The sequence below is a fragment of the Danio aesculapii genome, chromosome 24, assembly GCF_903798145.1.
Source record: "Danio aesculapii chromosome 24, fDanAes4.1, whole genome shotgun sequence".
Classification (NCBI taxonomy): Eukaryota; Metazoa; Chordata; class Actinopteri; order Cypriniformes; family Danionidae; genus Danio; species Danio aesculapii.
The window spans coordinates 35,991,514-36,017,567 of NC_079458.1; the positions used below are offsets into that span (position 1 = coordinate 35,991,514).

At 34.3% G+C, this 26,054-nt stretch overlaps 1 protein-coding gene across 4 annotated transcripts; it reads left to right on the top strand.

Moving 5' to 3' along the window:
* Positions 1-623: 623 nt before the first annotated feature.
* Positions 624-25,569, top strand: acbd5a (acyl-CoA binding domain containing 5a). Of its 4 annotated transcripts, none has more exons than XM_056450746.1 (13): positions 624-689; positions 1,030-1,147; positions 3,445-3,565; positions 4,823-4,895; positions 4,992-5,109; positions 8,464-8,676; positions 11,578-11,790; positions 12,356-12,441; positions 16,040-16,259; positions 17,151-17,350; positions 20,882-20,941; positions 22,397-22,506; positions 23,942-25,569. In XM_056450746.1, the coding sequence occupies exons 2-13, from the start codon at positions 1,066-1,068 to the stop codon at positions 23,952-23,954; spliced, it is 1,509 nt and encodes a 502-aa protein (XP_056306721.1). In that variant the 5' UTR covers positions 624-689; positions 1,030-1,065; the 3' UTR covers positions 23,955-25,569. The 4 variants fall into 4 exon arrangements, with proteins under 4 accessions (XP_056306721.1, XP_056306720.1, XP_056306724.1 ...); XM_056450745.1 differs by having other exon boundaries at positions 689-741; XM_056450749.1 differs by lacking the exon at positions 624-689 and adding an exon at positions 702-726.
* Positions 25,570-26,054: the final 485 nt, after the last annotated feature.

A 26,054-nucleotide genomic window follows, 5' to 3' on the forward strand; every position in this document is an offset into this window, starting at 1 on the left:
TGTCTTCATTTGAGTGAGGTCTTTCCCAGTACTAGGTTTCAGCTGGAAGGGGATCCACTGTGTAAAACATATGCTGGATAAGTTGGCGGTTCATTCCGCTGTGACAACTCTTGATGAATAAAGGGACTAAACCATGAATGAATGAATATGCAACGCCTTGATGTCAGGGACACCATGGCGTTAAAAATAGTGGGAAAAGAATCAATGAATCGCTTCATAAACGGTTCGTTCCAAAGAATTGTTCAAAATGACCGATTCCAGGAAATGAGTTTCGTCATCGCCTCGCTTTCATCCCCGAGTGAGCGGAAGTGTGGGAATTGTAGTATTTTAATACATTCGGTAACGTGGGACGGAAAGCTTTGATGTGTTCATTATTTGCTACAGTGTAACTTCGGCGTCTAGTGCGCAGGAAATTATTAAGCGCACATGTTACTTTAGAAATACGCGACAAAACATAGCTAAGCATTTTTAAAAGTTTGCAGTCAGCGAAGGTTTTTATTAAAAACTCTCTTGGGTAATCTTGTCACGGTGAACTTCATTACCCAGGATGCCAGGCGTGCGGCTGAACGGTTGTGGGTTTTGTGGGATTTAAACGCTTCTGGGCATGGCTTGACAAGCAGTATCGCTTTCAAAAAGAACTACAATTCCCAACAAACAGACGCTGAAGGCTTTCGTATGTTGACTGTCAGGTACGTATTCATGAGGTCGTAGTCTCCAGCACAGCAGGTAGAGCAGCAAATGGTAAAGTATCTAATGCTCGTGCTCGTTTTAACGTCGTCTCGACCATTTATAAAGCACGTCCATATAAAAATACCACATTAAATAGTATTCGCTGCACTTTCCGCCATGTCTTGAGTGTCCTTCAGGATTTGTGGACACATAATGGGTGTTTGTAGCTTTGTTTACTTCTTTGGGAACAATAAACAGTCTCATTAACGAAGGATTGAATAGCATATAGGTTTACTGCATATGTGCTGTCACAAATACATGACATAAATCTGTTAATAGGTCATGTCATTTTGCTGCTAGATTTGATCCAGATCTTCTTGAAGCGGTTAGATTGTCATGATGGAGGGTGACAGCAACCCACTGTACGAGCAGCGGTTCAACGCTGCTGTCAAAGTCATCCAGAATTTACCTTCAAACGGTGAGTACTGATTGGTCAGTCTTTTAGGCAGTGTGCTATTGTGTGTTGTTGTGGACAGTAGACGCGACCCCTCACCTACACGTATTGATGGCTGCAGTTTCATAATCAAATTAGACATGATCGCGGCTTCCTGGTCAACGCGATTAGCCTACATTCAGCAGGGCTTAGGCGCTGAAATAGGTCGTGTGTGTCACTAGCCCTGATCTCCTGTGTGTGTGCGTGTGTGTGTGTGTGTGTGCGCGCGTGTGTGTGTGTGTGTGTGTGTGTGTGTGTGATTGGTGATCTGGCTTCCTGTGATTACTACCATATTATAGTAACATGCTAGTGATCTTAAAGACTTGCTAATTACCTTTTGTGTAGGCTTTTAACCCTTTAACTACCCCACCAAGAAACAAAAATGTTTGAATTGCATTTCTTAACTCCTAATGTCGCTAGTTAACACACTCCATGCATTTTTTTCAACACATCTCCTAATTTCTAAAATATCATTCATTCATTTTCTTTTCGGCTTAGTCCCTTTATTAATCTGGGGTCGCCACAGCCGAATCAACCGCCAACTTATCCAGCATATGTTTTACGCAGCAGATACCCTTCCAGCTGCAACCCATCATTGGGAAACATTCATACACTCTCATTCACACATATACACTACGGATAATTTAGCTTACCCAATTCACCTGTACCACATGTCTTTGGACTCGTGGGGAAACTGGAGCACCCGGGGGAAACCCACGCGAACACGGGGAGAACATGCAAACTCCATACAGAAATGCCAACTGGCGACCTTCTTGGTGTGAGGCGATCCAGAATGCACCACTGTGGCACCCTGTTTTTTTTTTTTTCCAATAAAACCAAAATCAGGTGTAGTAGTGCAACAGGATTATATTTGTTTGATTTTATTTATTTATTTTTTTATTTTTTTAAACAATGCTTTGTGTGTGTGTGTAAACTATTATTTAAAACAGTCATTCTTTAAATTACTTTAAAAGTCATTATTTAAAAAGTCATCAATTAAAGGGTTAATAATAACTCAACAGTGTTTTTTATTTAAGATTTTTCAATATATATATTTTTCAGAACAACCCCTTGCCCATCAATTTAACTCCTTACAGATGAGGGAATATGTAAAAAATTATGATATTATAAAAATAAATATATTTTTTTAAAAGAAAAATAAATGAACTGATAAATAAAAGGTCCTGCCATCAAAATTACTTTTCAGGGGATACATTTGTACATCAAGTTACATTGTGTTATATTGTAGTTACCTCAAATTGCATTGGTGATAGGTTAAATAACCTCTAAATATACAAATCTAAATATGTTTTTTCTTTTACAAGAGAAGCAAATGTTTATATAAAGTGATATTATATGGGTGTGTGTGTGTCTATATATATATATATATATATATATATATATATATATATATATATATATATATATATATATATATTACACAACCCGTTTTGAAAATGAATATTTATATATATTTCCCAGTGAATAAATAGGTAATGTAATCTATGAGTATCTAAAAAAAATACTCTTTAGAAATAAAAATATAATACATCTAACTTCATGCAATAAAATAAAATTAAATAAAAAGCTATAAAATATAATAACTATTAAATATCACCCGTTCTTGTATTAGGACAATTTTGAACAACTGTTTTGATACGCTTCAAATGTTGATACAGACAGACATACACAAACTTTAGTAAACTATTAAAGCACAGGTAAATGAACCAACACTTTTTTTTTTTTGATGAATCCGCATCAAAAATTTCATTTTTAATCCTGTTTAGTGTGGTCAACTGTGGTAGCATCTCTTAACTAGGCGGAATTATTTAAAGGGTCACCTACTTTTGACTTTTACACTACTTTTTTACTTTTAGGCACTGAAAACAAACTGTTTCTGTATAATCTATTTTACATTCCCTATGCTCTCTTTGACATTACATTATTGCTGTTTGTGTATTATTACGTCTGTACTGCTTGTCTGTATCTTCTCAGTAAAGCACTTTGTGTGGCCTTGTGGCCGTTTTTTAAATGTGCTATATAAATAAATCAAACTTGAATTTGATCTTGAACTATTGATTTTAATTTCATGCAGACACCAAAATATTTTGACCCAAATATTTGATTATTTTACTTATATCTTATACTAATCATTTTTATTAATTAATTTATCAGTCTATGTGCGTATGTATATATATTTTGGAACAAAGATCTAATGTGTATTATTATTATTATTATTTGATGATGTTTTAAAAACTTTTTTGTTTGATTGTGTGTTTAAGGTTCATTTCAGCCATCCCATGACATGATGCTGAAATTTTATAGTTACTACAAACAAGCAACACAAGGCCCCTGCAACATTCCTCGTCCAGGATTCTGGGACCCCGTTGGCAAAGCCAAATGGTACAGAAACTGCCAGATGTACAGATTTGTAAAGTTATGAAGAATATTATATGTATAAACACTGATATAATGTGTAATATATATTATACACTGATATAAGTGTAATTTCATTTCTCACTTTTCAAATACTTGAACAAAATAGTCCTGTTTGAAGAGCGTAAACATTGTGCACATTTTCAAAACACTGCTCTGTTTGCTTAGCAGCAGTCACGCTGGTTCATGGCTCAACCAATCCTGAGAGTTTGAGAAATCAGTTTGAGATCTGTCAATATTTTTGCAGTTCTATTTGTTGCCATTATTGATGCTACACTGAACCACTTCACCTTAAATCAGTCTAAATAATTAAGATATGGGCTAATGACCTACCGAAAGCAAACTGTTGGTCTGTGAGATAACATTACATCTATATTTGTTTTATTAGTAACTTATCTAGGGGGTGGCACTGGAGGTTTTGTGATTTATTTATTTTTTCATCTGCAAGATCATATTTAATAATCAGTTTCTCTAGGATTTTGCAGACAATTTTTTATATACAATGCTCAGCATAAATGAGTTTTGAAAATGAATATTTCTATCCATTTCTGAGTGAATCAAGTCAATATGTTGCGTTTAAAGTGCATTTGTAGGTATTAATTTTAGATTACAAGGGCAAAACCTTTTTTTTTCTTAATGACATGCACAGATGAATTGTCCGCCACAAAACTGGCATGGTGAGCTAACAAAATCATGCGGTTAGTTTTGATTTCATTTGTACTTTAAACAGAATCAGAATCAGAAAGAGCTTTATTGCCAGGTATGTTCACACATACGTGGAATTTGTTTTTGTGACAGAGCTTCTACAGTGCAACAGGATAACAGAGACAGGACAAAAAACAGATAATAAATATATATTTTTTAAAAAATAGATGTAGTGAGTGCAAATATACATATTGACAAGTGTATGTACGTGTTTATTACTATATACAACGTTATATGTGCAGCTGTTATGTGCAAATTGGCATGTAAAGTGTGTTGTTAAATAAGTGTATAAAAGTGTATAGCAAGTAGTGATGTTGGTTCCACAATAATTATCATCAAACAGAAGAGTTTTATTAAACCGTTATATCCTTTGAAATAACAATCTGGTCACCTAACATTTTTTTAGGAATATAAATGTAATACATTAAAATTGAAAAAATTATTGCAAAAAAACCAAACAAACAATGATTAAACTACATCAGTAGCTTCTCTCTGACTTTTTCTGTTGCTTGTGTTTAGGGATGCATGGAGTTCTCTTGGGGAAATGCCGAAAGAGGAGGCGATGGCGGCCTACGTGGATGATTTGAAATTGGTATTTTCTTAAGCAGTGTTTAAGAATATGGTAAAGAAAATTCTGAAATAGTTTGTTGCAGTTCTGTTGTAACTTGGATTTACATTTGTTGAACAGATCCTGGAAAGTATGCCTGTTTCAAGCGAGGTAGAGGAGCTTCTGCAGGTCATCGGACCTTTCTATGAGCTGGTGGATGAGAAGAAGAAGATAACGCAAGTGTCTGATTTAAGCTCAGGTAAGTGAACCAACACTTTCCTCATGAATCAGCATTCGATTTGGCTGGATTATGGTAATAGGGATTTTTATTTATGATTTTTTTTATCAATAATGTGCTTAAAATATCTGTTTCCATACACCTATTTTTATGCACATTTTGAAAAAACACATAAAAACATATGTGCATTATTGAGTAAGAAACACTTTTTATTCGATAAGAAAAAATGTGCATAAACTACGATGGAAACACTTTTACCAAACAAATTCCAATATCCACATAAAAAAAAAAGTCATGTGATTTTGTTATAAAAGATCTTGTGATGAAAAAAATGTGTGTGAATGGACAAACCAGCAGGCTGAGCACACTGTAAAACATCTGAGATTTTGTTTTGGTCATTCTAAAGCGCCGTAACCATTTCAGTATCAGTGTTGTTACATTATTAATGAGCTTCAGAACTGTCAAGAGCGTCTGTGCTCCGCATCTCACGCCTTCAAACACCACCACACGTTCATTGCGTGTCGTCTTCTGAGGAGCAAGTCAGTAATTTAATAAAGAAAAGATTCACACAGCCTCTCCTACTGCAGCAAATTCTGTTTTTACTTTTGATACTTGGCGCCAGTTTATCAGGCAGTGACGATTTTGTTCTCTTTGGTTCATTGGATAGAAACGTTGCTTTATTTAAACGTCTTTTATGCGATATTCCTGTTTTGCGCATACATTTAATTCTTATCTTTGGGTGGAAACATAGGAACTTTTATTCCACCCTAAAATTCTGTCATTCCTCATGTCTTTCCACAACTATAATAGATTTGTTTATCTTTACTACACCAATTAAGACATTTTTGGTCAAATCAGGCATTTCTGTCCCTCCCGTGAAACACGATTTACGCAGAACTTAATGTATTATATAGTAGCCTAAAATAACTCTGTTCATCATGTAGAGCATTCTGCAGATGTCTTTCAAGTTTTAAGTTTATTACTATTATTATTAATACTTTTACAGACGTTTTGGAAGTGTTGGGAATTTGGGCAGGGTGTCCGCGAGTTCTTAAAGTAGTAAATTTGATTAGTCAGTTTAGAGAATTTTAAGGCCAGTAAAAAGTCTAGTCTATTTTTACATTTTGTATCAGTATGCTGAAGTTTACCTGAATTCAATCTGTCAATATTGGGATGCAGTGTAGTCGAAATCGATCAAATCCTGCTACATTTGACATCACACTGCTTTGTTTACTGCAGTAACCAAGGAAACGCCGTCATTCCTGCTGTTATAGGCGCCACCTGCTGGATTACCATTTTTATTCAGTATGTGAATAACTATTTAGGAGTAGTTTCTTACAAACAGTATTTAGTTAGTATACTGTAAGTTAAAATGTCTGGAATGTTACTGGTTGAAACCTAAAGTGGCAATGAGGTCCTAAAATGTATGGAAGGAGTCTTAAAAAAGGTCTTAAAAGGTATTGAATTTCACTTTCTGATTTCTGTATATACCCTGTTGGTTGAATGTACTTTTAGGGAGCGTACCCATCAAAGTGTTTTTTGCACGTATTTTTCTGTTGTCAGTTTTCACAGTTGGAAAAGTGCTAACAGTTGAACATTTTTAGCACAGTGCTTACATCCAGTAATGGAAATAAAATATAGATTTATATCCAAAAAATGCTACTAAAACTAAGAAAGTAAACATCATCAATTCAAATTAAACGTGGATCTAAATGTCATGAATTTGTGTATAAATGTTTAGAAACCCTAAATTTATTTTTTTATTTTTTATAGTTATTTTTCGTAAGGGCAGTATATATAGTAGAATATTGTAAAAACATAATGCATATAGCTAGATGTTTTTATAAAAGGTTTGGAAAGTAAGATTTATTTATTTTTTGCTTTTATTTTGCAATAACTCATTAAATGGATCGATAGTGATAATGAAGACTTTAACGCTGTTTAAAAAAATTATAAAACTAAGAGCAATCTTAACGTTTTCCTTAAGCAAAAGTTCTTGAATTATATATGTGTGTGTATGTGTATATATATATATATATATATATATATATATATATATATATATATATATATATATATATATATATATATATATATATATATATATATATATATATATATATATATATTTAAAATCGCTCAACAGAAAACAAGCATTTTTAACGCACTGCTGTAATTTCTATATATATATATATATATATATATATATATATATATATATATATATATATATATACTATATATATATATATATATATATATATATATATATATATATATATTTACACACACACACAATTGACATCAAAATTATTAGACCTTGTGTTAATTTTTTTTTGTTTAGCCCTTGTGTAAATTCTTATTCTCATTTTCACAGTATTTGCTATAATGTTTTTTCTTCTGGGGAAAGTCTTTTTTGACTGGAATGAAAATAGCTTTTATATTCATCAAAACAATTTTAAGGACAATGTTATTAGTCAAGACACTTCTATTATTAAGTTATAATCTATAAAATTATCATCTAAAAAGTTTATTACACATTTTCTAGTGTTGCAGTTTGAGCAAAACTGTTGTTTATTTTAATGATGAACATTTTTACAATTTTAAAGGATTAAAACATTAATTTTAATTTGTTTTAAAATAATTCTGTAAGTATTTACGTTTAGAAAATGCAGTAAATATATTTTTGTTTGAGCATATATATATATATATACATATGCTGTCAATTAGTCTTATTTTTGCAGAATATATTATTTTATATTTTATTTCGTAAGTATTTTATAAAAAAAATCAGAGTAATGTGTGATCTGTTTACAATATTTAATATTTGTATTTAATGAACCCTCTAATTTTTGTGGCTTCAGTCATTGCTGCGATACTCTTTTAAAGCTAGAAGCATTAACAACGTATATTGAAATGTATATCATTATCATTCAGTATGGAAAATAATTATTGAGATTGCATTTTTGCAATATCGCCCAGCCCTAAATAATATATATGCTGTATGTTTGTCCTTTTTTTTTCTAAAAACAATCCTGGCCAACAATGGCATGTAAATAACTGTAGCTCTTTGTTTACATTAATAAACTAATTACACATTTGTTTCATGCTCAGCCCGCTTGGAAAGGTTTGCTAAGCAACTTGAAGGCAAGTGATTAACAGAGTGTTCTCCCAAAGGCCTGCACCCTTAGTTAATAGTGCCGTAGTCCAGCAGTTTCCTTTGACACCTCCGCTATTTACTCACTGCTATTATTAGTGTAAATAGCATTTTCTGTCCAGGGTTATAGTGCTACTGTCAAAAAATCTGGATAGAACAGAAACCGTATTTATTAGGTGTTCCAACATATTCTCTCGTGTGCATGTTGTTTTCTCCAGGCTTCGGGAACCTGCTATCTTCACCGCCCAAATGTGTCACAAAAAGCATCATCAGGACAATGGAGATGAATGGTAATTTAGAAGGTTATCCTATAAAAACTGCAGAAACGCTGAAGGTGAAATCAACATATCTGGAGGACAGAGAAGATGATGAGGAAGAGGATGAAGAAGGGGAGAAAGATGAAGTAGAGGAGGTCAAAGAGGTGAAAAAAGGTAAATTATTACTATTTCTCATAATTAAAGTCTACTTGAAGCGCATTGAAGCATGCAGAATTATTCAGGCTTGTTTACTCTGCAGTCTAGCAAAGCTTGTGATAATCACTTGTAGAGTCTGATCACTTCTGATGAGAAGGTGTAGGATGATGTCATGATCTGCATTAGTGCAATTTTTGAATGCTTACATTTTAATAATAATAATAATAATTATAATAATAATAATAATAATAATAATAATAATAATAATAATAATTCCTTAAATTTATATAGTGCTTATCTGGACACTCAAAGCATTTGACAGATTTTGGTGGGAAACTCCTCATCTACTACCAGTGTGCAGCATCCACCTGTAGAGGAGACATGGTGATGAAGCCAACTATGATATGGTGATGGTTAGGAGGCAGTGATGGACAGAGGCCAGTGGGAAAATTTGGCCAGGATGCTGGGGTTAAACCTCTTTTAGCAAGATTAAACATGTTTAACCATATTAAAATTATAATTAGATGTGCTGTTTAATATATTATTAGCATGTTTCTAAGGTGTTTTAAAACATTGCTTGTAATTTTAACAAGGGGTTAGTAGGGGTGGAACTGTACACAAATTTCAGGGTTCAGTTTTGTTGATTAGGGAGAAGAAATGCATAAAAATGCTTGTCGTTTATATAATTATTAACATTTGTGGAACGATTGTTAAAACTATTTAAGATAAAAGCCTGTTTTGTTTAAATAAAATAATAAATATGAAGAATTTATTTTATTCATTTATTTTTATCAAATTCTAAAAGAGCAAGAGCCAAATAATACAAATGAAAATTTCAGAAGGACTACAAGGTGCGATCGCAACTACTGTTGCTTCTCAAATTTTATATATAGCAGGAAAAATCTATTACAATTTTTTTCAACAGAACACAACGTTATCTGGACTTTTATGTGAGGTCAAAATATTTCCCCAAACCAATTTTGTAACGATTGCAAATTTAATGCACTGACCAGGAAAGCTGCTTGGATTAAAAGGGTCTGCTGCTTACAAAACACTTTTATCTTTCTAATGTGACCATATTTGTAGACCTGAATAGTCATTTATTGAAGGATACTAATATATAAAAGTAGTGCTGGCCAAAAAGTAATCGCATGCAAAGTTAAAGTTTGTTTTCACATAATTTAGTTGTGCGTACTGTGTATATTTATTATTTTTATATAAATACACACAGGCATGTGTATTTTTGAGAAACTATTTATTCATATTTAGATATAATAAATATGTGAAAATGATACAAATTCTATATTAAAATTATATTATATTATATTATTGAATATCTACAGTTGAAGTGAGAATTATTAGCCCCCCCTGTTTATTTTTTTCCCCAATTTCTGTTTAGCGGAGAGATTTTTTTTAACACATTTCTAAACATAATAGTTTTAATAACTCATCTCTAATAACTGACTTATTTTATCTTTGTCATGATGACAGTAAATAATATTTGACTAGATATTATTCAAGACACTTCTATACAGATTAAAGTGACATTTAAAGGCTTAACTAGGTTTATTAGGTTAACTGGGCAGTTTAGGGTAATTAGGCAAGTTATTGTATAATGATGATTAGTTCTGTAGACTATCGGAAAAAAATATAGCTTAAAGGGGCTAATCATTTTGACCTTAAAATGTTATTTAAAAAATTTGAAACTGCTTTTATTCTAGCCGAAATAAAACAAATAAGACTTTCTCCAGAAGAAAAAATATTATCAGACATACTGTGAAAATTTCCTTGCTCTGTTAAACATCATTTGGAAAATATTCGTCAACTGTATGTAACAAAATTGTTTTATATGATTTTTGTTTAGGCCTGTCAAGATATGTGTTTTTTTTGTTGTACAATATATTGAAATAAACAATATTATTGCTATTTTATATTAACGATATTAAGACCATTTAATGCCACTCAAATAATGCCAGAATGACAATGTAATATCATCACAATGCAAGTACACTCTTCTAAAGAACACATCATATTTTATTCTTAAGAATATTTCATTTATTATAGTCATTTTAACAGTTTAATAATGAGTCATTGGAATCAAAATGTGAAAATGCATATTCTAAATAAATAATAATAAATGTTAACAAGGTCAAAAGTAACAGAGGCTGTGATATCTGCTAGCAGATCTACAGTATGTTCAGTTGTCAGACCACCACATGAAAATATACTAAAGTAATTTATAGTAAATACTATAGTGTTTTTTTAACCATACTGTCACTGACACCTCCAGTAGAGATAAAGATGTTGTACAATCGGCTAAAATGGTGCTAGAAATGTTTTTTATGTATGGGCAATATATATTGCATCACCAAAAACGATTGCGGTCATGTCCATCTATTGTGCGATAAGTCGATATATTGATCATTGTGACAGGCATAGTTTTGTTTGTATCACATATACATATATAATAAATAAATGTAATAAACACACACAAATATTATTTCAAAACAAGCTTTTATTTTGAATGTGATTAATCGTGATTAATCGCAATTAATCTTTGCCCAGCACTAATAAATATGTAGTAACACAGAAGCTTCAAACGTATAAAATGTATTCACTTAAAAATGCTATCACAGCGTGAAACATTATATGCTGTGATAGCCTTTTAAAGTGAATCAATCTGATACTTTTAGAGCTTTTGGTTGCCACCTTTTCATATATTTTTGTACTTTTGGTTTGGCTGAGAACCCAGCTGAGATTGATGTGCTTGCTTCTGTGAATGTTTTTAAAGGATAATAATTCAATGCTATTTTCGACATAAGCCAGAACAGCTACTTATGACCCTGAAGACCATAGCAATAATAATACATTTGCTTTATTTCAAATTGTGATATTGTTTATTTTGATTTGTTTTTTTAGCATCACAACCAAAGAAGCGGGCTTCAGCAGGGAGACCTAAAGGACTGGTATCTAATGGCAGTATCGGCCAACATAAAGGCCTTAGCAATGGAACGCACGGGTCGAAATCTGATCTGAACAGACAGGAGTCAGAAGGAGACTCTGAACACATGAACCACGATGGAGGCATCGTAGAGCTCAATGGACACCTGAATAGTGAGGAGGACAAGGAAGGTAATCACTTACCAACATTACTTCAAGCATCGTTTTAAAAGGAAGATGTGGGTGGGCAATTCTGGCCAATCACAGGGCCCGTCAGCGTTAATGCTTCTCATTTACTTTGAATGGAGTGGCGTTAAGGGTTGCCGAATTGAATTGTTGCCAAACTGAATTGCTAACACTAACGCCCTGTGAATGGGGTGTATAAAATTGCCCCTATTTACTATTCCTTACACTAGTTTATCATTGTAGTCTACTTGAAGAAGTGAATGAATGGAAGTGATTAAATTCTGACACTATGTGCATCAGGACGGCGGCTGATTTTGTATAGTGTGTGCTTGCTGCATAATCGTTATTTAAAATTATAGGGTTGAATGACTGCACTTGGCAATATCCACAATAGTTTTGGACGATTAGTGTCCTATTTAGGTGATAGGAGGTTATTTCATACACTTACCAAAAAGCTATAAGATACCAAAGAGACCAAGAAAATGGATCTTGGAGGAAAGAGTTGCTTAGCCATGATCTAGAAACTACTACTAGCTGTAATCTGGATTTAATTTCTTAATGTGTGAAACAGAAGATGTGTCCAGTTCTCACCATGTGGCCAGTGATTCAGACAGCGAGGTGTACTGCGACTCTGTGGACCAGTTTGGTGGAGAAGATGTAAGTAGATTGCACTTAGCACGTACGATTGTGTTGGTTTTAATCCTGTGAGGAATTTATTTTATTCAGCGCAATCTTTTCAAGAGATTTTTAATAGTGTAATCCAAATACAGTTTGAGAGTTTGTAGATAGAAAAAAAATTGGAAAGCATTAAAGTGATCTATGTCTCTAATATATATTTTCTCGCCATGGAAAACTTCCAGCAACAAGTAATTTGGTTGTCTGCACCAAATGCGACATGACACACTGAAACATTTAAATACTAGCCACTCATTTAAACACCAGACACTGCACTCCCAACGAAATGGTAGGGTCATTAATTAAAGGGCAAATATGGTGAAAAATCTACTTTTCAAGCTGTTTGGACAGACATGTGTGTAGGTATAGTGTATAGACTGTCATATTGGGGTGATATAAACACACTCAGTCCTTTTTTTTCAATTTAACAACCTAAAAACGGTGGACCAATTGAAGCGTTTTTTAGATCGATCGCAACTTGACGGAGTGCGGTCCCCCCGCCCACCAATATTGATTGACATGTGCGCATTACCACATCCTCAGATTGTTGTTTCACGCCCGCCATTTTCAGCGTGTGAGTCAATGCAGTGTCACCAAAGGAACAGCCTTGCTCTATTTTTAACTGTAAGGCTCAGTGGGCTCAACACAAGATCAACATTCACCACATGATCGCTCTCATCAGCGTCATTGTTTGTAAGTTTAGGTGGGTTTGCAAACATGCGTACTTTTCATTGCGTCTTCCTTAAACTTCAGCCGTTTGCATTTCTCGCGGTCACAGAAGCTCCCTGTGATCTTAACTAGGTGCAGCTGGAAAGTGCGAGCGCATTGCTTCACGTGCGTGTCCCTCCATTGGAAATAAAATAACGAACTTGCCTGCAGGTCGCACATCAGAAGCGCTGCCCGGCGACGCGCAGCGCCATGCATTTTAGAATTCTACACATAGGTTTCTATCAGGGTACACACACTGGCGCCTCAAGTCAGCGGCTGTCTGCGGCGCCCAGCCACAACTCGGGCGCATCCGGTGCCTCAGTCAAAGTTAATTCAATGTGCTTGGTTATTAGTCTCGTTGTACAAGCTCTGCACTTTAAACTAACACACAGTTGGCAGTAAAACTATATAAAAACACAAATGATTTTGTACTCTCTGCTTGGTCTGTGTCCGAGTCGTACATGTGGCTGAATGCTGCTCCTCTCACTCATGTTGCTTCTCTCTGTCTGCTTGTCTGTTGCCAAACACAAAGCGGTGGAGCTCTTGGCTCCGCCCCCTTGTTAAGTTGGGCAGGAATTCGAAACTTATTTTCATGTGAAGCAATCCACACCCCTAAAACAACAACCTGTGGACACGCCCCCAAAATGACACTTTTTAACACATTATAATAAAAAATCTGAACTGTGTTTTGAACTGAACATAATCTGACACATTCAGAAGAACCGTAATATTAATATTAAATCTTAAAAAAGGGGTAAACTAGGTACCCTTAATACATATTTAACAATATTAAAGTACATCGGCTGAATGGCTGATGTTGAATCGCAGTTCTGACTTTCATTTTTAAACCGTTTTGTAGTTATTTTATCTATTTACTATCTGCTGGTAATAATGTCACATAAAATAGTGTTCAGACTCGTATAGTAGCATTTAACACTGAATAAAGCATATTATTTTTTACCTGAGGTGATCATTGTCATAGATGGTTAGGGCAAAAACTAGTATTAACATGAAAAAGATACCTTTTATCGCATGTCATGGTGCTACGTTACGAGCAAGCAGGAAATGTAATTGTAAAGACTAACAAACAAACATTATACGATATTATAAGGACAGTTAAAGCTACGTTGTTATAAATTATTATAGACAAATTTTACTTCTTCCTAACAAGGAAAACCAGTAACAATCAAGAATGCATGCTTGTATGGTGTCATGGCTTTGCAATCAAAAAAAGTGATTACCGTATTTTCTGGACTATAAGCCCGTACTTTTCTTCTAGGTTTTGAACCATGCGGCTTATACAAATGTGCGGCTATTCTGTGGATTTTTCTTCCACTGCTAGGGACGCTCTAAACGGAATTAGAATCAAAAATAAGTAACGAAAAATCAATGCGAAGAAAAATAGACTACGCTACCTTTTCTTTAGTAGATGGAAAACGCATGACAAATGAATTTAAGAAAACAAACTCCATTCCAGCTGTTATTCCCGGAGGTACAACAAAGTATTTGCAGCCACTTGACATCAGTGTGAATCGGGCATTTAAAGCTGCACTCCGGGTTGAGTGGGAGACTTGGATGACAAGTGGTGAGAAGTTTTTCACAAAAACTGGCTCCATGGGAATAGCTGATGTCTGTCAGTGGATCCTAACAGCGTGGAGTGCTGTGAAAGAATCCACCATCACCAATGGATTCCGAAAGGCTGGACTGCTACGCGAAGAGAGCGACGCACCTTCAGAGCTAACTTCACCGGAGGATGACAGTGACACGGAGATCGAGACTGATGGAGACAGATGTGACTAAGCGCTTCTGAGGCTGTTCAACTCCGCAACTGACACTGTAAGACGACTTCATGGGTTTCAGCGAAGATGATTAAGTGATGTTTTATAAACAAATTTCGGGAGGAGCACGCGCAGAAGTTTCAGTATCAAATACGTCATTGACAATTATTCCATTATCCAATCAGTTCTTGACCAAACCCCTATATATACCAAAGCTGTCTTAACTGCAGCATCTTACGACTTTAGCATCCCTCCACCACCCCGTCACCTCACCTCTTAAGCATTACAATCCCGGGGGGAGCGTTCTGGGGCCAGGCTAGATACTTCGCTCGAATCCCTATTCCTCTCTGTTTCCTGATAACTCGAGTTTGGGTGTCTTCCCCGAGCTCAGAGCCCTCTCCCCGGACAGCACGCCAAATACGCTTTATTCTGAAACTATTGCAAGTGTGAACTCGTGAAAGTGACTTGTGGTTTTAAACACAGGAGAAATGAAGCAAAATAAATACAGATTATTTTCTCTTGGTTCTGTTCCACTTTAATCAGCAAAGTTGCTGCCGTGTTAGAAGGCACTGTTCGGACAGAATCTGTTCAGGTACATACATGTACAGTTTCAATACAAAATCGTTCTGCACATGCAGTAAATTACAAAATTTTCAACATAGATATCTGCGGCTTATAGCCCGGTGCGGCTTGTGTATCTTATTTTTTTTTCTTCAAAAAATAGAACGGATGCAGCTTATATACAGGTGCGCTCTATAGTCCAGAAAATACAGTATAATGGAGGTCAATGGGGCAAAAACAGCCACCAACATAACGAAAGGGTAGTAAATTTGCCCAGAGTGTATTGTTGAATTTTTGAAATTTGCAAAGCATTTTCCCAAAATATGTGTCCAAATAAGATTTGTGACCAGAAATCATGCCATTTGGTGAAACACAGAGAATATTGTGGTCAAATTAAGACTCAAAATCACCCCAGAGTGGATGAAAACATCCCCAACAGCACACAAGGGTTAAGAGAATCTGGATGGTGACAATAATTTTAGACCCTGTATTAATTAGCATTGTCTACATGTACTTTTGTTCCCGGACACCAGGGATCCGAGATGCACATGAACCGCTCTCTGGAAGTGTTGGAGGAGAGCCACAGCACACTGTCCTCCACAGGAGACATCAGATCACAGGATGATGAGCTGCTGGGACGAGAGGAAGGCGTACAGCACGGTGGAGAAGATGGACGGGGCAGCAGAGGAGAAGCTCAGAGACAGGGACTTCCTGTCAAAAGAAGTGACAGCTCTGTCGTCAGGAGGGGAAGAGGTACAAACCGAGCTGCCAGAAAATGTAGCGATCATACATACAGTTGAAGTCAGAAATATTCGCCCTCAAGGGGAATTTGTTTTTTTATTTAAATATTTCCCAAATGATGTTTAACAGAGCAAGGAAATTTTCACAGTATTTTCGATAATATTTTTTCTTCTGGAGAAAGTCTTATTTGTTTTATTTTGGCTAGAATAAAAGCAGTTTTTAATTTTTTATGAACCATTTTAAGGTCGATATTATTAGCCCCCTTAGTCTACAGAACAAACCATTGTTATACAAAGACGTGCCTAATAATTTAACTTGCCTGGTTAACCTAGTTAAGCCTTTAAATGTCACTTTAAGCTGTATAGAAGTGTCTTGAAAAATATCTAGTCAAATATTATTTACTGTCATCATGACAAAGATAAAATAAATATTTTACTAGATAGTTTTCAACATACGAGTATTCAGCTTAAAGTGACATTTTAAGGCTTAACTGGGTTAATTAGGGAAGTTAGGGTAATTAGGTAAGTCATTTTACAACAGTGATTTGTTCTGTAGACTATTTTTAAATATCTATTGTTTAAGAGGGCTAATAATATAGACTTTAAAAACGTATGAACTGCTTTTATTCTAGCCGAAATCAAACAAATAAGACTTTCTCTAGAAGAAAAAATATTATAGGAAATACTGTGAAAAATGTCTTACTCTGTTAAACATCATTTGGCAAATACTTTAAAAAGAAAATAAATGCACAGGAGGAGGAATAATTTTGACTTATTAAAATCTAGGCAGTCATACGGTTTAGTATCAGAGCAGGAGTCCTGCAGTAAACTCTGTGTCAGTCTTCTGTTAATGATCTCCAGAGTGTTGTTTGCATCTACTGCAGCTGGTTGTTCTGTGTATCAGGGTCCAGGTCGCCTGCCTCTGGCTCCGGGTCAGCGGGACCCCAGCAGGGCAGCGGGGGAGACGGAGAGCGCTGGGGGGCGGACGGACCCATGACAGAGAATCTAAACGAACAGATCATCTGCGCTCTGGCCAGACTGCAGGACGACATGCAGAGCGTCTTACAGAGACTGCACACGCTTGAAGCTCTGACAGCCTCACAGGTTACAAACCCAACCCTCACCTTTCACTCTGAACAACTCTGATAACAGATTTAAAACCATTAACACTTCAATTGCCAGTGCTCGTTGTTGTATACTTAACTAAAACCACCTGCAGGTCAAATTTACCCACTTTACCCATTTACCCACAAATTTACCCCAATAAAACTTTTGGATACTATATGAACGGATTATTTCTCTGTTTATTTCACTGTCTTAACCTAATGTCTTAAAGTAAATGATATTTTGCTTACTGGTGATGCTGGGGACTGTGCGGTGCTTGTGCTGTTAGATCTGAGTGCTGCATTTGACAGGGAAGACCATGCCATCTTGTTGGCCCACTTAGAGCATTGTGTAGGGATAAAAGGAAGTGCCCTGGATTGGATCTATCCAATCGCAGTTTTAAAGTCACTGTTGGAGAACATTCATCTGAGGCAGCACATTTGCATGTGGTGTTCCCAGGGATCTATTTTAGCCCCTATTCTTTTCTCCTTATATATGCTTCCTCTGAGCTCTATTTTTAAAACATGGTCTGTCTTTCACTGTTATGTGGATGACACCCAAATCTACCTGCCTTTAAAACAAGTTTGGTGGGCGAGACACCTTATGCTATGCTTGTCATGTTAAAGCTGGTTATCTTTGAACTAGATTTTAATAAGAGTAAGAGAAATGATTTTGTTCAGTCTGTCAAACTCTTCCAGAGCACCGAATTCTATGAAGCCCTGGGTTAATAAAATCTGGTGTCATTCTGGATGGCTTGAGCTTTGACAAACAGATCAATGCAGTGGTCAAATCCTGCTTCTTCAGCTTCGACTTTAAAAACAGTCAAATCTATTCTATCTAGGAAAAAAATAAAAAATAAAATAATAATCCATGAGTTTATTACCACTAGATTGGACTGTTGTACTCATTTACTTTGGAATTAGTCAGAAAGCCTTATCCCGGTTTACAATTAGTTCAAAATGCTGCTGCAAGGCTTTTAACAGGTACCAAGAAACATGACCACATTACACCAGTTTTACGCTCTTTGCACTGGCTGCCTGCACTATCGAGTCACTAAATTCTTCTCTTGGTTTTTAAATCTCTAAATGGCCTGGCACCTTCTTATCTGTCAGACATTTTAATTGAGCATCAGCCTGGTCGGTCTCTTCGGTCATCTAACCAGGATGTTATTCATCCTAAGTCGAGGCTGAAATGCAGAGGTGACCGTGCTTTCGCAGTAGCTGGTCCTAGGTAGTGGAATGCTCTGCCCCTCTGTATTAGATCTGTTTCATCTCTGTATGTTTTTAAATCTAGGTTGAAAACTTAACTCTTTGATTTGGCATTTTATTAATGGAAATTGTCTGTTTTAGCTACAATTTTATAATTTTTCTCTGTTGTACATTGGTCAACCTCTGGTTGTGTTTAATAGTGCTATATAAATCAAACTGACATTGACATGTTCAGAACAGTGTTGGATAAAAGTAATTAAATGCTAATTAATAATTACATCAATAAAACTGGTTTTTAGTGCTGTCAAAAGATGTTAATTGCACCCAAAATAAAAGCTTATATATATATATATATATATATATATATAATATATATATATATATATATAATATATATATATATTATATATATATAGATATATATATATATACATACATATATATACATACATATATATATACATACATACACACACACACACACCACACACACACACGTATATATTTGAGAAAATGTTTTTATTTATCAATTAAAATTTATATATGTATATATTATATATATATTATATATATATATATATATATATATATATATATATATATATATATATATATATATATATTATATGTAATGTATATATGTATATATATATATATATATATATATATATATATATATAAATGTATATATGTATGATATATGTATATATATATATATATATGTGTGCGTGTGTAATACATCTGTGTATAATAGTATATATGTATATATATGTATATATGTATATATGTATATATATATTATATATGTATATATATATAATATCTATATATGTGTATATATATATATATATATATATATATATATATTATATATATATGTATATATATATATATATATATATATATATATATATATATATATATACTATATACGTATATATATATATTATATATATACATATATACATATATATGTATATGTAAATATATGTACATATTTTGGTTTACTATTTTTGGTATCTTATTTATATTTTTTATACACAATGAGTATTATTTTTGATGTGATTTAACATTTTTACATCACTTTTCTAATTACTATGTCAGAAATGATGAGGGATATATGTACTTGTCTATTTATTAAATGGATTCAACCAAATCAACACTAGATCTTCCAACCTTCAAAGCAACCAGTAGGTAGATTTACCATTCACATGATAACCTGATGAAAAAATTGTATTATGCTACTGTATTCAAGTAATGTCTAGAAGAGTTTGTGCAAGTCACTTAAAAAAATTTAATTAAATGCTAAATATTATTACATAATAACAACCGTATTTAAGCTACTTTTAATTTAAAAGTACTTTAATTGCTCAATAAAGGATATTATCGCTTGACTCTATATGCTACCCTATAATACCTATAAATTCAAACATATACAATAGAAACTTAACTCTTGTTTCTTCAAATTTGAATTATATATTAATTAAATTACATACAAGATATTGTCATTCGATCCTACTCTGGCAATTATCACACAAATGTAAAATAGAAAATGAAAAATGTTATTTATTATTTGAATTATTTTTAAAGTTTTAATTAAGTTTATTAATTTTTAAAATGATTATTTTTTTATTCTTTTTATTTATTATTAATAATATTTTCCATTTTGCTATATTTTTATCTATTCGGTTGTAATTGTATTTTAATTTTAAATTTTGTATTTTAATTTTGTCTGCTAATTCTTTGGGCAGCAAGGTTCAAAATGGGGAAAAAACTTACAACAGTGATTGTACAAAATGTTATGTTGAGAAAATAATCACAAATAAATGTTTAAAAAAAAACGAAAATGAAAAATGGAATTATTCTGCAAAATATGGGGATTTTTCTAACAAAAAACACAATTACTTCTCTGAATTGGTTTATACAGTATTTCATGCAAGTTCATTAATAAGTGACTAGTAATGGCTCATGAAATTATTATTATTATTTTTATTATTACTTACCCATGAAACTAACTCACCATCAAGCAGCAATCATGCCATTCAGTGCCTCTAATATCTGTTTGACATCCCTAATTGCTTTTTTTAACTATTGAGACTAAAACTGATCACCTCTATCTCATTGGTTGAAAGCGTTGGCCAGCAACAGAGCACTAAAACATAACTGGCAAGATAAGCATCAAAATGACTACTGCTTACAGGAATAAATGCCCTTTTTTTAAAAATGTGCTTTAGTCTAAGTAATGTATTACAACAGGGTAACTCAGTTTTCTAGTTGAGGAGTAAAATGTAACACTTTTGATTTGTGGTGTGTTGTTTCTCAGGCCCGGTCATTAGCGCTGCCTTCAGACTACCTGACAGCACCTGCAAACAGAAATAAGAAGGTAGAGTCATTTTAACACACTGGTTAATGTGTTTTAAGATGTACAGAGGTGTAAAAAATACTGAAGTGAGACTGTGTAAGTGAAAGTACAGATACAGCCTAAAACATTCAGTTAAAAGTAAATATACTAGAGTAAAAGTATTGTTTTGAATTGTAAAAAAGTTAAAAAAGAAAGTGTATTTGTTTTGTTTTTTTAAGAATTGTAAAAATGGTAAAGCAAGTCTATCCTGTCGCCATGGTTTTAAGGTGCCCTCTCAAAACAGCTGATTCTAATGCTGTACTATTATCTGCCTGGTGAATGAGAGTATAGTTTCTAGCAATATTGGTATTTTTTTTAATTTCCGTCCATGTTATTACACAATGTTACTACAGAGGACTCGAGCTTTGAACAGGAAAATTATCAAAACTCTTTTTGGAATTTTTTTAATGAAATGCTAATGGTCTAATCCGATTCAATTTATTATGCTAAGCTAAGCTAAAAGTGCAAGAACAAGAAATCAGCTGAATGCTTTCAAAAATGGCTCAAGTCAACTGTTTAACTCAAAGAGACTAATTAAATAACACTTTTAATTAGCCTTTTTTTTTAAAGGTGGAGTGTTTCTCTTAAGGTGAACAACTAATTTGTGCGAATTAATCCATTGAAAAGAAAAACTTCTACTTGGTACTTCTACTTAATCAAAATCTATACATTTGCTTCTGCTCTGGAGATGTGGTCCATCTCTGATGATGTTAGTTTGATGGGTTGGGTGAAATATGCTAGGCCACACCCCTTCAATCATTTAGGGGGTCACACACCAGACCCAGCACCTATTTTAGAATTGTAAACAACAACTGCACATCTGCACTGCCATCGCTATCTTTGTGTTGCTTAGCAACACGGTGCATTTAATGTGCAACCCTCTTTAGTTTCCTGCAAGTGAAAGATAAGAGGAGTGCAAAAATACAACCATGCCACCTACTCAATATTCAGTTTCAATTGGAAAAATGTCATAATACTGGAAAAAACCTGCAGCAAAAGTAGATGCAAAATTTAGATGGTGTCTTTTTTCACTCAAGAACAAGCTGAATCACTGCTCTATAAAAACAAACATCATTGGTTCAAGGATGCTAAGCACACACATTTGATTGTTTGATTATCATATTTAATGTGCAAAAGATGGAAGAACATAAAATGTCAAAATATAACTAATACATTTTTAGGTTAAATCAAATTGTGAGGAATAAAAAAAGACATTAAAGAAATGCACTTAAGGAAAAGTACAAATCATTTGAATTGTAATTGAGGAAAGTACAAATCCCCAAAATGATACTTGTATACAGTAATCATGTAAAATAATTTTCAAATGTTACACTCCTGGAGGCAGAATATTGTTAATATTATTTCATGTAACTATTCCATGGCCACAGTATGCTCACTGACGAATTTTATTTTCTAATTGTTATTATGTACTCTCAGAAGCCGTCCTGGTGGCCTTTTGATGTGTCTCTTGGAACTGTGGCCTTTGCAGTGGTTTGGCCGTTTGTGGTGCAGTGGCTCATCCGTGTGTATGTGCAGCGCAGGAGAAGGTAAGCCATCAAAACTGAAATGCACAACACCAATGTTTCAGCTTCAGAAAAAGAAAAAAACTTAAATTGAGTTTCAGCACATTATTATCAGTGATTACCATAAATTTAGAACAAATTCAGCTGTGAAAGTAAATAAATCCAAATAGTAGGGATGGGACAATAAATTGATGCATTGTGAATCAAGAATCCATTCTGAAACTTTATAAATGCATTGAGATTTTCTCTGAATTAATTATGAGCTTAGTTTTACCAACAGATGGCACTGTATGCTTGTGTCTGTTGTTAAAAACTAGCCTAAAACTCAATCTGCTTTCAAAAAGTAGCCTAGAACTCAATCTGCTATTAAAAACTAGCGTAGAACTCAATCTGCTATTAAAAACTAGCGTAGAACTCAATCTGCTATTAAAAACTAGCGTAGAACTCAATCTGCTGTCAAAAACTAGCCTAGAACTCAATCTGCTGTCAAAAACTAGCCTAGAACTCAATCTGCTGTCAAAAACTAGCTTAGAACTCAATCTGCTGTTAAAAACTAGCTTAGAACTCAATCTGCTGTTAAAAACTAGCTTAGAACTCAATCTGCTGTTAAAAACTAGCTTAGAACTCAATCTGCTGTTAAAAACTAGCGTAGAACTCAATCTGCTATTAAAAACTAGCGTAGAACTCAATCTGCTATTAAAAACTAGCGTAGAACTCAATCTGCAGTCAAAAACTAGCCTAGAACTCAATCTGCAGTCAAAAACTAGCCTAGAACTCAATCTGCTGTCAAAAACTAGCCTAGAACTCAATCTGCTGTCAAAATCTAGCGTAAAACTCAATTTGCTGTTTAAAAACTAGTCTAGAACTCAATCTGCTGTTTAAAAACTAGTCTAGAACTCAATCTGCTGTTTAAAAACTAGCCTAGAACTCAATCTGCTGTCAAAAACTAGCCTAGAACTCAATCTGCTGTCAAAAACTAGCCTAGAACTCAATCTGCTGTTAAAAACTAGCCTAGAACTCAATCTGCTGTTTAAAAACTAGCCTAGAACTCAATCTGCTGTTTAAAAACTAGCCTAGAACTCAATCTGCTGTCAAAAATTAGCCTAGAACTCAAATCTGCTGTTAAAAACTAGCCTAGAATTCAATTTGCTGTTAAAAACTAGCCTAGCGTGCCATCTACTGATAAAAACTAGCCTAGCGTGCCATCTACTGTTAAAAACTAGCCTAGAGCGCCATCTACAGTTAAAACCAAGCCATGAATGCTGTCTGTTGTTAAAACTAGCCTAGCAGTTAAAAGCTAAGCTCAGAATTGATTCCAGAGAGAACCGTGATGCATTCCAATCATCTCAAAATCAATCCACAAAACCCAAGACATGGCTTTCTCCTCTCAGCCCTCTACCAAACAGCCAGATTTGCTTGTAAAAGTGTCGATGTTATATGCTGAACCATCTCGTTGCAGAAGAATCAACTGAAGCCAATCACCTGCTGGTTTTCTGGAGATGCTCCATGTATAGGAGGAGGGAGGAGGCCGTGTTTTCTGCCTGTCCTGTGACTTTTGCACTAAGATGACGACTCTAAGAATCCGCAAATGAAAAGACAGACTGAATGTACGGCACTGCAGCTTACCACAACTTTTCTTTTGTACTTTTTTTAATGCAACAAAATTGACAAATCCCTAATTTAGGTCATTTAAAAGTAGAACTGCGGTAAACAGACATCCATTATTAAGGGCATTAATTACAATGTTCACGTCAAATATATACCATTCAATGTCCTGCGCACATACAGTAGCTGCTAATTGTCGTTAATACTGTAGCAAAGTGTAAGATGCACTGAGTACTTTATAGGGGATTATTTCTCTGATTCTTGGCACATTTAGGACCCTCGGAATGCAAAGAAATCAGGACCACCACATTAGCTAGTAATAATAGTAACGTTTTCTATTATAATATACATGTTAATATCTAGACTTGGCGTTCGCTCAAGTGAGATGCGGTGCTGATCAAAGCCATAAACGCTTATGTAACTGACACTTTCCTTTGCAAATCTGTAGAGAATTGAGTTCTTCGTCTTCTCAATATAACATGATGCCTGACATATCTGAGTGTGTAGACACTGCATATTAAACATCACTGCATTAGATACGAAATATTGAAGTGTTATCTAATTAAACAAGCACACTTATCAAGCAAAATAATTCAGTTTAAGTGCGTTTTAAAGGGATATTTCACCCAAAAATGAAAATTCTGTCATTATTTACTTTGTAAGTTTCTCCTGTTGAACACAAAGATACATATAATGAAGAATATTCGAAAAAAATAACCATTGATGTTGTAATTTTAGTTCCTACTATGGCTGTCTAGCCTTTTTCCTCCCAACATTTGTGTGTCGAACCACTTAAGTGTGAGGAAACCTTCATTTTTGGGGGAAATATCCATTTAACGAACACTAGCAAGACTCAAGTGTGCTAATATTTTTGGGATCGACTGTATTTTACACATTGAAACATTTCTCAATAGGTTACTAATGTTAATTTATGGCTGCGGTGAATAATTCGAACGCTAGTGTAGGTATTGTTTGCATGTGAAATCCAAAACCTTTGGTCAATGTTTGCAGGGCTGAGATCGAAACTACGTGGTTGAATGAAAAAGCACTTTGGATGAACGTGAAGAAGGTGAAATCAAATAGGTAATGCTCAAGGCTGAATTCTAATGAATAATTTACATGCTTTTTTTACTAAACCAAGAAATGTGAGCGTTTTGTTTCATTGTAGTTTGTGTAAATGAGTCGATAATTCCTTTAATAATTGTATATTAGAGATGTGCAAATATATATAAACATGAAAAGGTCTATTTTAATTGTACTATACTATAATGTAGCATATTATTCATGTCCGTAATACTGCCTCGATTCGTTCATATAACCGGAGAGGTTGTTGATTTAATGCTTTTGTTCGGATTAAACACACTTAAAAATCACCGTAGCAGATTCTGCATAAATATGAGCAATGCATGTTTGGCCATTGTCATAACACACATCATACAGTATGTGAGACTTAAGCATCATTAAAAGCTTTTGAAAATCTCATGTTGGAGTAGTTCACACTTATCCAGTGTATTTCTTCCATTTGAAGTATATATTAGCCTAAAGGTCATGTAAAGTGTTTTGAAGTGAAGTTTCATAAACTAATTTCGAGAGGAGCACGTGATATGATTGAGCACGTCTGGCCACTCATCTGTAATCAGTAATAATCCAATCAGAGTGATCCTAGTTTACTATAAATGGATCATTTTCTCCCTACTGTTTCTATCTTCGTTTGGAAGAATCCCCCCTTCCACCCCATCTCCTCTTTTTCCTCCCTTTTCTAAAGGGGGAGCTCTCGAGACCTACCTGATCTCGGATCTCCTGATATGCTTATCGACCGGGCGGGAGCCCTGGGCTCAAATATCTCCGAGCTCAGGGTTCTCTCCCGGGACAGCATGCCAAACCTGCTTTATACGCCGAGCATATCTAAGTGGGAACTCTTGAAATGTGCATTTTTTTAAGTCGATAGTCAACTGAAACATGAAGAT

Bases quoted from the DNA above. Each gene is read 5' to 3' on its own strand.
- acbd5a (XM_056450746.1), top strand. From the start codon at position 1,066: ATGATGGAGGGTGACAGCAACCCACTGTACGAGCAGCGGTTCAACGCT. The intron at 1,148-3,444 runs GTGAGTACTGAT...TGTGTGTTTAAG, and splicing joins CCAGAATTTACCTTCAAACG to GTTCATTTCAGCCATCCCAT. The intron at 12,442-16,039 runs GTAAGTAGATTG...CCCGGACACCAG, and splicing joins ACCAGTTTGGTGGAGAAGAT to GGATCCGAGATGCACATGAA.